At 43.1% G+C, this 12052-nt stretch overlaps 1 protein-coding gene across 1 annotated transcript in view; it reads right to left on the bottom strand.

Moving 5' to 3' along the window:
• Window positions 1-467: 467 nt before the first annotated feature.
• SYNC (syncoilin, intermediate filament protein) overlaps window positions 468-12052 on the bottom strand; it is a 12169-nt gene continuing 584 nt past the window's right edge. The window contains 5 exon segments of the mRNA XM_025041388.1: window positions 468-918; window positions 920-965; window positions 2346-2470; window positions 6874-8125; window positions 12005-12049. Coding sequence (XP_024897156.1) covers window positions 892-918; window positions 920-965; window positions 2346-2470; window positions 6874-8125; window positions 12005-12049 — 1495 coding nt within the window. The 3' untranslated portion in view covers window positions 468-891.

The raw sequence follows: 12052 nt of genomic DNA, 5'->3' as shown, positions 1-12052 counted from the left end.
AAAGACATAAAACACTGAATCAGAGTTGCGCAGATTACTCTTTGATAAAATAATTTCTTTTTGAAGTCTGTTCCTAGAGAGATACGTAAGAATGTCAAAGGCAGTATGCCAGAGAAATTTTAAGGCAAAATTTAAATTCGAAAAAGCTATTTGAACCTTTTCTCAGAGGTTGAATCTCCCCACTATGTTTTTCACTGGGGCTTATACTTAGAGGTTAGACATTATAGGCTCTTGAAAGCCTTTATCACCAAGTGCCATAACCAGATAAAATGCCTGGTTCTTTGCCAATCACTCAGTTTAACAGTACAGATCACTGATCCAAAATCATTTTCATGGGATATGATCTTTAGGGAAATCAATATTCTTAACCTTTAGGTTCAAATCTGGATTAGTTCTTTTTAGAGGATAGTGAAAGTTATCTTGATACAAGAGTAAACTGTATGAGTCAGAATAGACTTAAAGAAAAGTAAATGTTGTAAGAAGATTCATTTAAAGTCCAATACTTGTTGCACAAAAGAATTCAAATTGTAAACCCATACAATGAAAATTGCCTGCCTTTTTGACCCCCACCTGTGCTCCAACAAAATGTCTTTAGTGTAGGTCAACGCAAGGCAAGATACATTCTTCAGATCACTGCAAGGTGTGTCCATACATTCATCCTTTACTCGGTGTGCATGTGAGGGTTATTTTTTCATTCCTCCGTACATTGAAATGAGTACCAGCAGCCTATGAAACAGAATCCAGCTAAGGGACTGATGGTGTTCTGCCTCCAGCCAGCCCTAAAATCTTTTTAAACAGGTCAGCCAGTATTTGTAACTTTCTCAGGGCAAATTGCTTGCCAAACCGCTGGCACTCCTTTCTCTGAAAAAAAAAAGTATGTCCAAAGGGCACTTAGTGATCCTTGCTAAGAAGTTTCTTTGGTTGTTTCTGGGTTATAGATTCGGCCGTACACTTCTAGACAGCCCCTGTAAGGTTGAGAGAAAAAAGAATTTATACTTTCACAATTTATAATACAGTATACCATTTATAACAACTTCTGAAGTTTAATGCAGGCTGTGTTGGGGAGAGGGTGCTAAACTGATTCACATGTGATTGGGCTGACTCCCTTAGAAAGTATTTGGGTGCCTCCCATTTGCAAAAGAGAATGAATGGTAACCTATGTGATGGTGATGGGAGGGGTTAGCTAAAATTTTTCTGTGTCCAGATTAAGTTTTCACAGGTATTACAGTGCCTGAAATTCTGTAGTTTGGTTTCTTTGAACTAATCATTGCCTTTTCTCTATTGTACTTTTAATCTGATCCATACAAAGGTATTTACCAGATCATTTCCCTCAATTACAAGAGTCTAGTAATCTCCCAAACAATAATCATAATCAGTTATTCTTGGATAAAACACAGTAAAAGAAAATCCTGGTATGTTGGGGAAAGTGTCAGTTACAATAGTTATTTGTGAATTTGTATCTAAGATGTAAGATTAGGTAATTAAGAAAAATTTATGGGCACCTATCTAGTATACAACTTGACAGAGACCTTTTTTAACCTTAGTTGCTTTATCCAAGAGAATCTAGAACTTCTCTCTTATCCAAGAGAATCTAGAACTTTATCCAAGAGAATCTAGAATATTGGTAAATATTCTCATATTTACCAATATGAGAATATATTGGTAAAGAAAATAAATAAGTGAGTTGCTTGTGTTTCCCATTTTAAGCAGTAATCCTGTTCCTCAACCTGTAAACAACACCCTCTTTGGCTTTTTTTAAATTGCTGTAATTGCTGTTAACAGATTAAATTAGCCTTCTTTGCCTCTTTAGGTCATAGTCTGAATTAGACAGCATAACTTGCCTTCTTGGCTATTCTAAGGAAACTATGAATAGCAGCAGATGGGGTAAGGTAGTGGGAGGAAAGTGAGAATGCACAGAGCTTAGATATTTTATCCTGTTACACAATTCCTGGAGATAACTGGGGCATATTTTGAGTCTACCAGAAACTGAAACATTCCAAATGAACCCTGAATACTTGAACCAGGCAAGTTGGAGGTATGTATTATCCCTAAATGACTTCTTTGTCTTTAGACACATTTAATTCGTTTAAGGGATTAGTACTGTTAAGAAAGCAGCAATAATGCAAACATCACTCGTGTACCCACAAGGATCACCTTGAGACTGTGTCTCGATTCCACCTGCCTGAGAAGTGGGAGCCTGTTCCAGGCTCTTGGGTAGCATAGCCCTTTAAAAAAAAGAAAGGCTTTTTTCACTGTTAAGTAAAATTTCCCCAGAGCAACATCTGCCCTCCCCACCATCCCCTCAGCCAGTGTTAGTTGGGATTTGGGTAGCAGCAAAAACTGACTTATAAGTTGAGAGCTCTTCAGCAAGGCTGATACGTAGCTGCTCCATCTCTTTGTTTTTCTGTTGCTGGAGTTGCACCCCACTTCTTAACTGCCTCTTCCGTTCTTCCATTTCCTCTAGTTGTTCCTGCATGAGAAAGCCAGGAACATTTCTAATGAGCCAAACAATAAAAATATTACATTGTCCATTATAATTTACAAAGCACTTTCTTGAGGAACAAATTCAAGAGGTGGTGTTTTGTCAAAGTGTCATTCCTTTCTAAAATGGTGACCTGAAAGTTTTGTCTGTTATTTCTTGATAGAGTACTGCAAGGGGTGGACAGGTACTCACAGGGACTTTTTGGTTTTACAATTTTAAGAAGTGTTGGGGAGGATTTTGATCCTCACATTGGTATGGTGGGAATTTTATAGACCTCTGTGCAAATTTGTTTAAGACTGAATTTGTTCAAAAATGTTAAGTTGTTAGAAGCTATGCCCTGGAGGCCCTCATGAGCTTTCAGATAATTGTCCATTTCCTGTTCTGCCAAAACCAGGTAGGATGCATTCTGTAAACTCTACCTAGGATTAATGCCTGAGGAATGAGGTAAGGACGATGTCAGCAAATCAGTCTCAGGCTTAGTTGCTAGCTGGCTGGATCCTTTGGAAGCAGGAAGGAGTTGGGAAAGAGAATTGAAGTTGGAAAGCATATTTTAAAGGAACAATGACTTCACCTCAAATTTTGAAGAATAGTAGAGGAATCCAGTTTGGGTACATTCTATTATTAGAAGGATCTAAATAATTTGTTCTCTGAGTCATCCTTGATATACCTGTGGCACATCAATCTGCAATGTTTGATATTTTGGCTGAATCTCAACTTACATAAACATTGTCAAAAGGCCTTTTTTTAGCTCTGCTTTGGCACCACACAGAGATGCAGCCTTGCTATCATAAGAGCATGTCATCTGAAGGGAAGCACCTGCATACCTCTGTGCTCCAATTTCCCAAACCCCACTAGCAAACCTGTTATTTTGGTGAGGTGCAAAAGATGTGCTTGGAAACGCAGTCTTCACCAGCACTCTGACAGGAGCAGTGTCACAGAATGAAGGTTGTATTGCTACAATTGGCATTAAAGACAATCTTCAGTCGAGCAGTGTCACAGAATGAAGGTTGTATTGCTACAATGGTTGGCATTAAAGACAATCTTCAGTCATAATTCTATGTAGCACCACTAGACTAACTTTCAAAAACCTTTATTTCAATCTTTCAAGACTCCCCTTTAGCATTCACAGCCTCTTTAATTTGACCCCTACCTCTAACGAGAACCTAACTTTCCTATGGAGGCAATGGCCCTATGATTGTATTACACGTGAGGGAGCAGAGCCATAGAGGTTCGGTAATTTGTTCAGTTTCCCAGTTAGGAAGTGGTTGAGTCAGGATTAGAGCTCATACTCTTAACTGCTATTTTGCTCGCTCTCTCCCTGTGTGTGTGTGTGTGTGTGTGTACACTCTTCAGAGATCTTTAAACTTTCCTGTGAAACCCCAGGAGAAAGTCAAAATGGAGTGCCACTGCCACTCTGACAATAGTTCCACTTTTACCTGTTATATATTGGCATTACATATAAAATTCTTTTTTGAGAAAAGGGTTTTTGGCTCTGGAGAAAACCTGTTTTTGAAAACCATAAAGCCCTTTACAATCTGGTCCTCATCTACCTCTCTAGCCTTATCGCTCTATTTACTTACCGTGTCTTTGTGTTTACATGCTTTTGTATAAGCTGTTCCCTCTGCTTAGAATGTCTTTCCCTTGTCTGCCCAGTGAATTAATTCAAGGCTCAGCTCACTTGTAATGGTTGAATGTGGACTCAAGCTAGATTTCGCAGGGTTATATCACTTCCATCACTCCCTAGCTGTGTAATCCTGGACCAAGGACAGTCTCACCTCTTTTCTCATTTTTCAAATGATGACACTAGTTCGTACCTACCTCAGAGAGGTAGGGATTATGAGTTATTACATGTAAAGAACTTCAAGAACATGCTAGCTATTAATTCTCTTATGAAATTTCCCCCTTATTTCCCAGTCAGGCAATTAAACCTGCGTCGTCGGTACAACGCCTTATTCCTACAACTGTTAACAATGTTTCTCACACTGAAGTATATTTCATCGATTTGAAGGCTTTCACATTCTAACAGATCAAGATGCATCTTGAAATCAAGTGTCTTAAATTTTATGAAATATTCATTTTATCTGGCATCCTTCCTGGACTAAAAACTGTTCGAGGGCAGAAACTCTCCTCTCCCTCTCACCCTTCCCATTTTTCATCTCTTTTGCCAGCACATAGCTTACTACCTGGAATATAGTAAGTAGGCACTTAGAAAAGACCTGTTGAATGAATAGATGACAGTGATGAAATAGGCAAAGTTTATAATTGTAAGAGTGAAGTGTACCTTTGAAAAGTAATCGGGGGCCATTAGTGACCTTTGGCAAACACAGTTTAGGAAGACATTTTAGAAAAAAATTAGTTCCTCAGATCTTGATTCCTACTTTAATTATGGTGTAGCAATAGGAAATACTCATCAAGAGTTTTTCATAGAATGATTTTGGAAAGCTGTACAATTGTCGAGTCTGAAAAACCAGTAGAGTTACGGAAATCACAAGGGAGAGAAAATCTGCACTCTAGTACTGTGTCAGAAAGCAAATCTAGAGAATTGCCTATTCATGGCACCACCATCCTAGTTAGTCTTGCCTGAAATCTCAGGATCCTCTTTAACTCCTCACCTCTCTGCCCCATTCACTGAATGGCCAAATGTATTCTGCGTTTGTTCTTCCTTTTATTCCCTCTATCATTGTTTCTTCTTACCTATAGTAGCTTCCTAATTAGTCTACCTCACCTCTAGATCTGTAGCCAGTTTTACACATTGCCACCAGTACTTTTTCTAAATGTAGAGGGACAATCATGTTACTCCCTTGATTAAATACCTTTAATGAAGCAACTGATTACTGAATAAAGTCAAACTCCCCAGTTTGGGTTTCAAAGTCCAATGTGATCTGTCCCAACCTACCTTTACAGTTCAACTTACCTTTCAGTTCTTCACCTTTCACATGCAGCCAAGCTACTGATTATATTTTGGATATGTTGGGCTAAATATTAAAATTACCTTCATCGGTTTACTTTTTTAATGTGGCTATTAGAAAATTTTTAATTATATATGTGGCTTGCATTATATTTTGGACATCATGGGTCTAGATCTTACCTGTATTTCAATACCTAGCTCACATAACCTCTTCATTCATCAAGAGTTCTCTTGGTTTAACCCATGGCTAAAAATAATCTCGTTACCCCATAGTACTCTTATCTGCACCTCTCTTAAATCACATGCTACTTCCTACCCTGGGTTACAATTATTAATGTAATGTCTGTTTGCGTGTAAACTATTAAGGATAGTATTTATGAAAAAAAGTGTCCTTTCACCAGACTGTGAACCAATAAAAAGAGCAATTGGGAATGGGGGTAAAGATAGTATACATATGTATAGTTTGAAAACATTCAGTATCATGACCCCCAAAAAAACCCTACTGTTTTCATAATACAAGCTACAGAAAGCTTGACAAAATTTTGAATGAAGTGAAGCCATTTTCAATATAGGACATGTTCCCTTAAGGATGTATCAATCTCTGGGAGGGCATACAATTTTTAAGTTTATTCAAAGGAACACGTGATTCAAAGGACAAAAATACAGCTCTGAAAGGCATCACACACTAATCTCATAGTGGCCAGCAACACTTAAGTCAGCATTTAACTGATGTGTACTCTGAGCCAGAATGACGGAGAGAAGTAAAACACTCCCTACCTTCTGAAAGCTCTCAGCCTGTGGGAGAGACATTGTTTATTCACTTAATATTTATATCCCACTGTTCTACAAAGGATTAAAACTGGTTCATACTTCATTAGAAGTAACTTGAATACAAGTTAAATGGTGACAAATGCACAAAAAAGGAAAATGAGGAATAGAGATTTATAGATTTGATCCCAGTTTTAAGACTGGAAAACTTCAAGGCAAACCAGATAGGTGGGACTTAAGGATGAATGTAGGGGGAGGGGGAAGGATGAGTGAATTCTACCTAGACTCATTCCCATCTGCTCTCTATAAGCCCAGGTGTGACTCACTTAGAATTCGAAAATTGTGACATGGACAGAGCACTGACATACTTGAGGTTGGTCACGCCAAGTTCAAATTACTCTGGCTCATTAGCTTCAGTTTCCTCCTCTATTTAAAAAAAAAAAAAAGGATAATACTTGACTTAGAGGATTAATGAGAGGATCAAATGAGATAATTGTGTAAAAGTATAAATTAAGAGTGCAGATAATGTTCAGTCCCTAGCTCAGGCCTGTATGAATGAAATGAAGAATGGAGTAAAGAAGCGAACGGCCTCAAAGAATAAGTCGTTCTTCCTATGTATGACAGTATCCTTCAGCCCAAAAGACATTTGACTCTGGTGACCTCTACCTTCCCCAGGCTAAAAGACCACACTTCCTTTCATGCCCAGTGGGCCTACCCTGTACTGCTGCACCTCCTCATCTCGTTTTTGCCTCACAAGTGTGATCTGGTCCTCCAGGTTCCTGTTTTGCAGGTGGAGCTGCTGGGCCTCTGTTTGCAGGGGTCTCAGAGCCTCCTTCATCTCTTGGATCTCGGCCTGGGTTTTCTGTAGACCTTTGGCAGCGGCTTCTTTCCTCTCTAGGAGCCGCAGCAGCTGAGGCTCATACTCCTCCTCCAGGCCCTGGCGGCTCTCTGCCATGAGGTTCTCAAATTGGGCAGAAAGCCGCCGGCTCTCCTGCAGAAAGTGTCCATCCCTCTGGCTTGGAGGTGCTTCTAGTTGTTGCCGTAACTGTTCCTTCTGCTTCTGATAGGCATCCCGGAGCTGGGCCCGTTCCTCGGAGAGCTGGGCTGCCCGTGCAGTCAGCACTTCCCGGAAATCGGCAAACTGGGCCACGTCCTGCCGGCGGCATTCCAGCTGGTATTGGTACGCCACGCATTCCTTTGTCACCTTGAACAGCTTCTGCTTGACCAGCCGGATCTCCTCCCTTATCCCATCCCTCTCCAGCTCTGCTTGGGCCTGTAGTTTGTAGGCAGCCAGGATGTCCTGATGTACTTGTTGTACCTCCTGTAGGGCTGGTTCCCGAAGCAACACAAGCTCATGGATGAGCTGATCCCTCTCCTCTTCCAGCTGGGCCACAGCTTGGACACATTGCTGGAAACGCCCCTCAAGCAATTCCAGGTCCTCTATGCTCAGGCTCTCTGTGCTGGGACTAGGCCCAGCTCTGAGGCTCTCCTCAGGGTTAGGTTTCTCCTCGGTCGTGACAGTCTCACCCCCATAGACCATCTGATCTGGGTTTATGGCCTGTTCTGGCTTCATAGGCTCTTGTACATACAGTGTCTCTGGCTTCACAGGCTCTTGCACACACAGTGTCTCCTCTGGCTTCACAGGCTCTTGCACACACAGTGTCTCCAATGGCTTCACAGGCTCTTGCACACACAGTGTCTCCTCTGGCTTCACAGGCTCTTCTACGTACAGAGCCTCATCTGGCTGCCTGGTCTCCTCAATATACAGCATCTCCTCAGGCTTCTCAATCTCTTCCATATACAGTGTGTCATCAAAGTCCCCTGTGTCCCCCAGGTAGAGAATGTCCTCTAAGTCCAAGGTCCCCTCCAAAGATAGAGTAACTTCAGGGTTCAAGGTCCCCACCTCACCCAGGGATCCAGAGTGCTCCTCCTCTTGAAAAGGAGAATTGGCCTCTGCTCTTGTTTCTCTGCAAGAGAAATGACCTAAAGTGAGAGAGCAGCCACAATCCCAGGATGGTTTGTGACTGGAGCCATCATTCACGGGCCTAGACTATATCAAGTTCTCACATCTCAGAGGGCACTTGTCTGCTCCCTTTCCTCTACTGATCTCTCCCCACACAGCCTAGCGCTTCGATCCCCTGACAACATCCCCAGGATGTCAATGTCTGGTCTCTGCTTATATACCGTCAAGGACAGGAAACTCACACCTGAGCCACCGCTATTTGTTCCACTATCATAAGAAAATTCTAATGTTGAGGTAAAACCTTCTTTCCTGCAATTTTTACCTGGACTTGATTTTTCTTTCTAGAATCAGACAAATCTAACTTCTTTGCTATATAAATTCTTTAAACACTTACAGAGAGCTAAGTTATCTTTCAATTATTCCATGCATGTCACAGTTTCTAGTGCCCTTCTCGTTTGAATCACTTCTTCCTGACCAGGCTCCAAATTGTCACTGTCCCTTGGGGATGGGTATTGGAAGCAAAACCCAGGTGTGCTCTGAGCAGTGACTCTCTGTACATTATACTCTTATCAATGCAGCCAAGATTCCCTTAGCATGTTCTTGACGAATACTGAGTTTGACTAAAATCCTTAAGGCTTTTTCACACCAAGTGTTTTTAAACCACATCTCTTGTTCCTGTAAAACTTCATTTATCTTATTAGAATTGACCTGTCCTTCTAGCCTGTAAAGGTTCTTGAATTCAGATTCTGTGATTCTGACAGATAAGTCCCTTAACCCAGCTGCCCGTTCCCTGCTGGCTTAAATCAGTTCCTGTTAAGGAATATGCCCCTGCTTCCTTGGCCTTCAAGAGGCTTTGGTCTTTTCTGTTTCAAATACATCTTACCTACCTTAAATCTCTGAGCAATTCTTTGATAATACAAAATACCATGGAAATAATAATAACTATTATACTTATAAAGGTCCTATATGTGCAAGGCCCTGTTCTAAATGCGTTACACGTAGCAATTCATAACAACTCTGTGAGGTAGTTACATTTATCATCCCCATTTTACAGAACAGGAAACTGAGGTTAAAAGAGATTAAGTGATTTGTTCAAGGAAATTCATATATTCAGGGTGTTCCAGTTATAAAACAGACTAAATTTGAGTATAGCTTTCAAGAAGCTTTTTTTAGATATAAAGTATAAATGAAAAGTCCCACGTATCAAAGAAGTTGATTGATCTGTCTTAAAAAGGGCTGCTTGTACCCAAGTTTTAAGCTCTATATCTTAACTCCAAGTTCCCAACAAAGGTTATTTTTACTCTAAATCATCGTGTACTCGGTCCTTCTCTCTAACACCCTGGGACTTTCTGGCTCCCCTTTCTGTTTTCTCATGTTGGCCTTCTGGAGACTACAAAAGTATGGTTTCACCAGGCCCCAGCCACCACTGGCCTCATTTAACCCAGCGCCCACACCAAAACCTAGAGTCTGAAGACAACCTCAACAGTCACCTATTCCATTCACATCACTTCATCAGAGAGGAAGTGTTTCTTAAATATCTTCACCAGATGGTACCTGGCACCTCAAACTCAACTGCTCCCAAATTATTATTCTCCCTGAGCTTGCTGCACCTATATCCTCCAGCTCAGAGGCAAGAAATCTTTAAATAGCTTTTTCCCTCCCCTGTAGAGCCAACTGAGAACTCACCCTTCTATCTCCAAAAGTCTCCCATCCCCACCCCCTTCTTCATCCACTGCCAGGGCCCTAGTCCAAGTCACTGGCTCTCACCTGCACTTTTGTACCAGCCTTCCAACCAGGCCTTCTTCCTTCTCATCCCAGTCTTTGCTCTACAATGCCACAGCTTGCTACAACATAAAGCAAACCATGTCACTCCTCTTCACCCACAGATAGCCAACTGCTTAGCAGAGATTCAAGGCCCTTAAAGATGTGGCCCTAACATACCTTTTCACATTACTCCCCCACAGCTGACCGGATGCTGGACAAGCCCACAACCACTAAAGAATTCAGCTGAGAAAATACATTGTATACCACCTGACTAGAGAATAGTCCTGGAAAAGTAGAACTCCTAGTGCCAGGAAGGATGCACCTGCTCAGCCAGCCAGACCCACCCTGACTCTCAACAGAGTCCTTGCTTTCCCAGCAGACAGCCCTCCCATCACGCCCCTGCTGTGTGTTCCCCGCCCTGGAATGACATAACTGTTCAAGACAGTATTCTAAGCATTTTACATGAATACTCATTTATATGATGCTCATCTATTATCCCCATTTTATAGACAAGGAAACAAAAGCACAGAGTAAATTCACTCAAGGTTCCGCTCCTGAGCCAGAGTTCCTTTTGACCTCGGAATAGGCATGAGGTCTAAAAGGTAAAACAACAAGGGCAGGTATACTAGAGCTTGGCACATAGCATTCAAAATGTATTTATATCCATTCACCTAAGAAATTTCTACCCATCCTTTAAGCCCTGCAAAAAGTCTATCTCCTCTGTGAAGTATTTCCCAGACAACTCCCATTCTTGCATTCTCAAGGCACTCTGTATGCAGTTCATCTTTGCACGCAGTGCTTTGCATTATAGCAGTGCATGTGTCTGTCTCCCCTGACAGTCAATTTCCTAAGGACAAATATAGTTCTCATTCTCTCTCTATCCCAGGGTAGGGCTCTGTAGAAGGCAGGCAGGCAGGCAGGCAGGCAGAAACCGACTAAGATCCAAGGAGGAAACTTGCCCAGGGTCAAATGGCAAAACTGGAAGTAGAACCCCGGCCTCCTGACTTCCAGGTGGTGCTGTTATCACACACCATGTTGCCTCAGTCAACTCACCCACAGTGCCAGGCCTCTACTAGATGCTGCCCTCACACAGCTGCCTCTCTCTAAGGAGCTGGGGGAAAAGTAGGGAGGCCCAGGGACAAGACAGTCAGCTCAGCTGGGGGGCCCTGACATTAGGCTTCCTTGGGACCCAAGCAGCCTGCCTCTGCCACTCTGTCCCTTGTCCCTAGAGGACTCCAGAAGCTACCAACTCTGTCCATTAAGGCTGTGGTTGGGAGTGTCTGTGACACTGCACAGGCATGAATTAGTGTGTGTCTGTCTGTCTTTGTACCTACCTTTAGGTGTGTTTGACAGTACAGGTGAGTGTATGTGTAGGACTGCTCCGCTTTGTGCCATCTGTGACAGTGAAGGGGTGTCAGGTGTGTGTATTTGCACCTCCACCTCGTGGTACGCTGGGAAAGTCCAGGGTTAGAGTCTAACCTGGGGCAGAAATACTTCCTACTTGCCCCAGATCTCTCAGCCACAGGTTCCTTCCCCCTAACCAGTGGTAAGCTGACAGTGTGGATGGATGTGGGAAGGCCTCCCTTCTAGGGCTGCTGGCCAGTCAAGGCCCTCCTGCTGGTCTGGGATAGTAGACCCTGCCCCTTCTCCCCCTTCCCAGGCTCCAGACAGCAGAGAAAAAGCTGCCTGAACAGACTCTTAACTCCGAGCTGGCAGATGCCCAACCTTGCACCAAGTATCTGCTACACAGCAGATACAGCAACTGGAGGCTTCCATCTCCAGTTGCGTTTGGGGTGAGGATTGAAAGAAACGAGTAAGTCTTTGGGCACTATGGGCCAAATGGCATTTGGTGACTGATGTCCACTAGTCTGAAAGGGTTATTTCTCACACGGCCCGTGACAGGGGAGGGGGTATTATAAAAAGCCACAGACAGACGGAGGTGCCAGGACCCCGGCCGGGACTCCTCCATCGCCCTACGCCAGGAGGCTCCGCCCTGTGTCGCTCCCCCAGCCGGACCACTGTACCCCGCCAGGCCAAAGGTGCTGGCGGGTGGGGCAAGGGAATCCATCCAGCACCCCCTCCCCACAGGAGTGGCTACGCGGGCCCTGGACGGTCCTACCTCGCGGCCTGGGCGGTGCCGTTCCCGCCGCGCCGGGGCTCCGGGCTG

Source organism: Pteropus alecto, unplaced genomic scaffold (assembly GCF_000325575.1).
Source record: "Pteropus alecto unplaced genomic scaffold, ASM32557v1 scaffold39, whole genome shotgun sequence".
In the NCBI taxonomy this organism is placed as follows: Eukaryota; Metazoa; Chordata; class Mammalia; order Chiroptera; family Pteropodidae; genus Pteropus; species Pteropus alecto.
The sequence above is the reverse complement of the archived record's forward strand: the minus strand, read 5'-3'. Positions and strand labels throughout refer to the sequence as shown.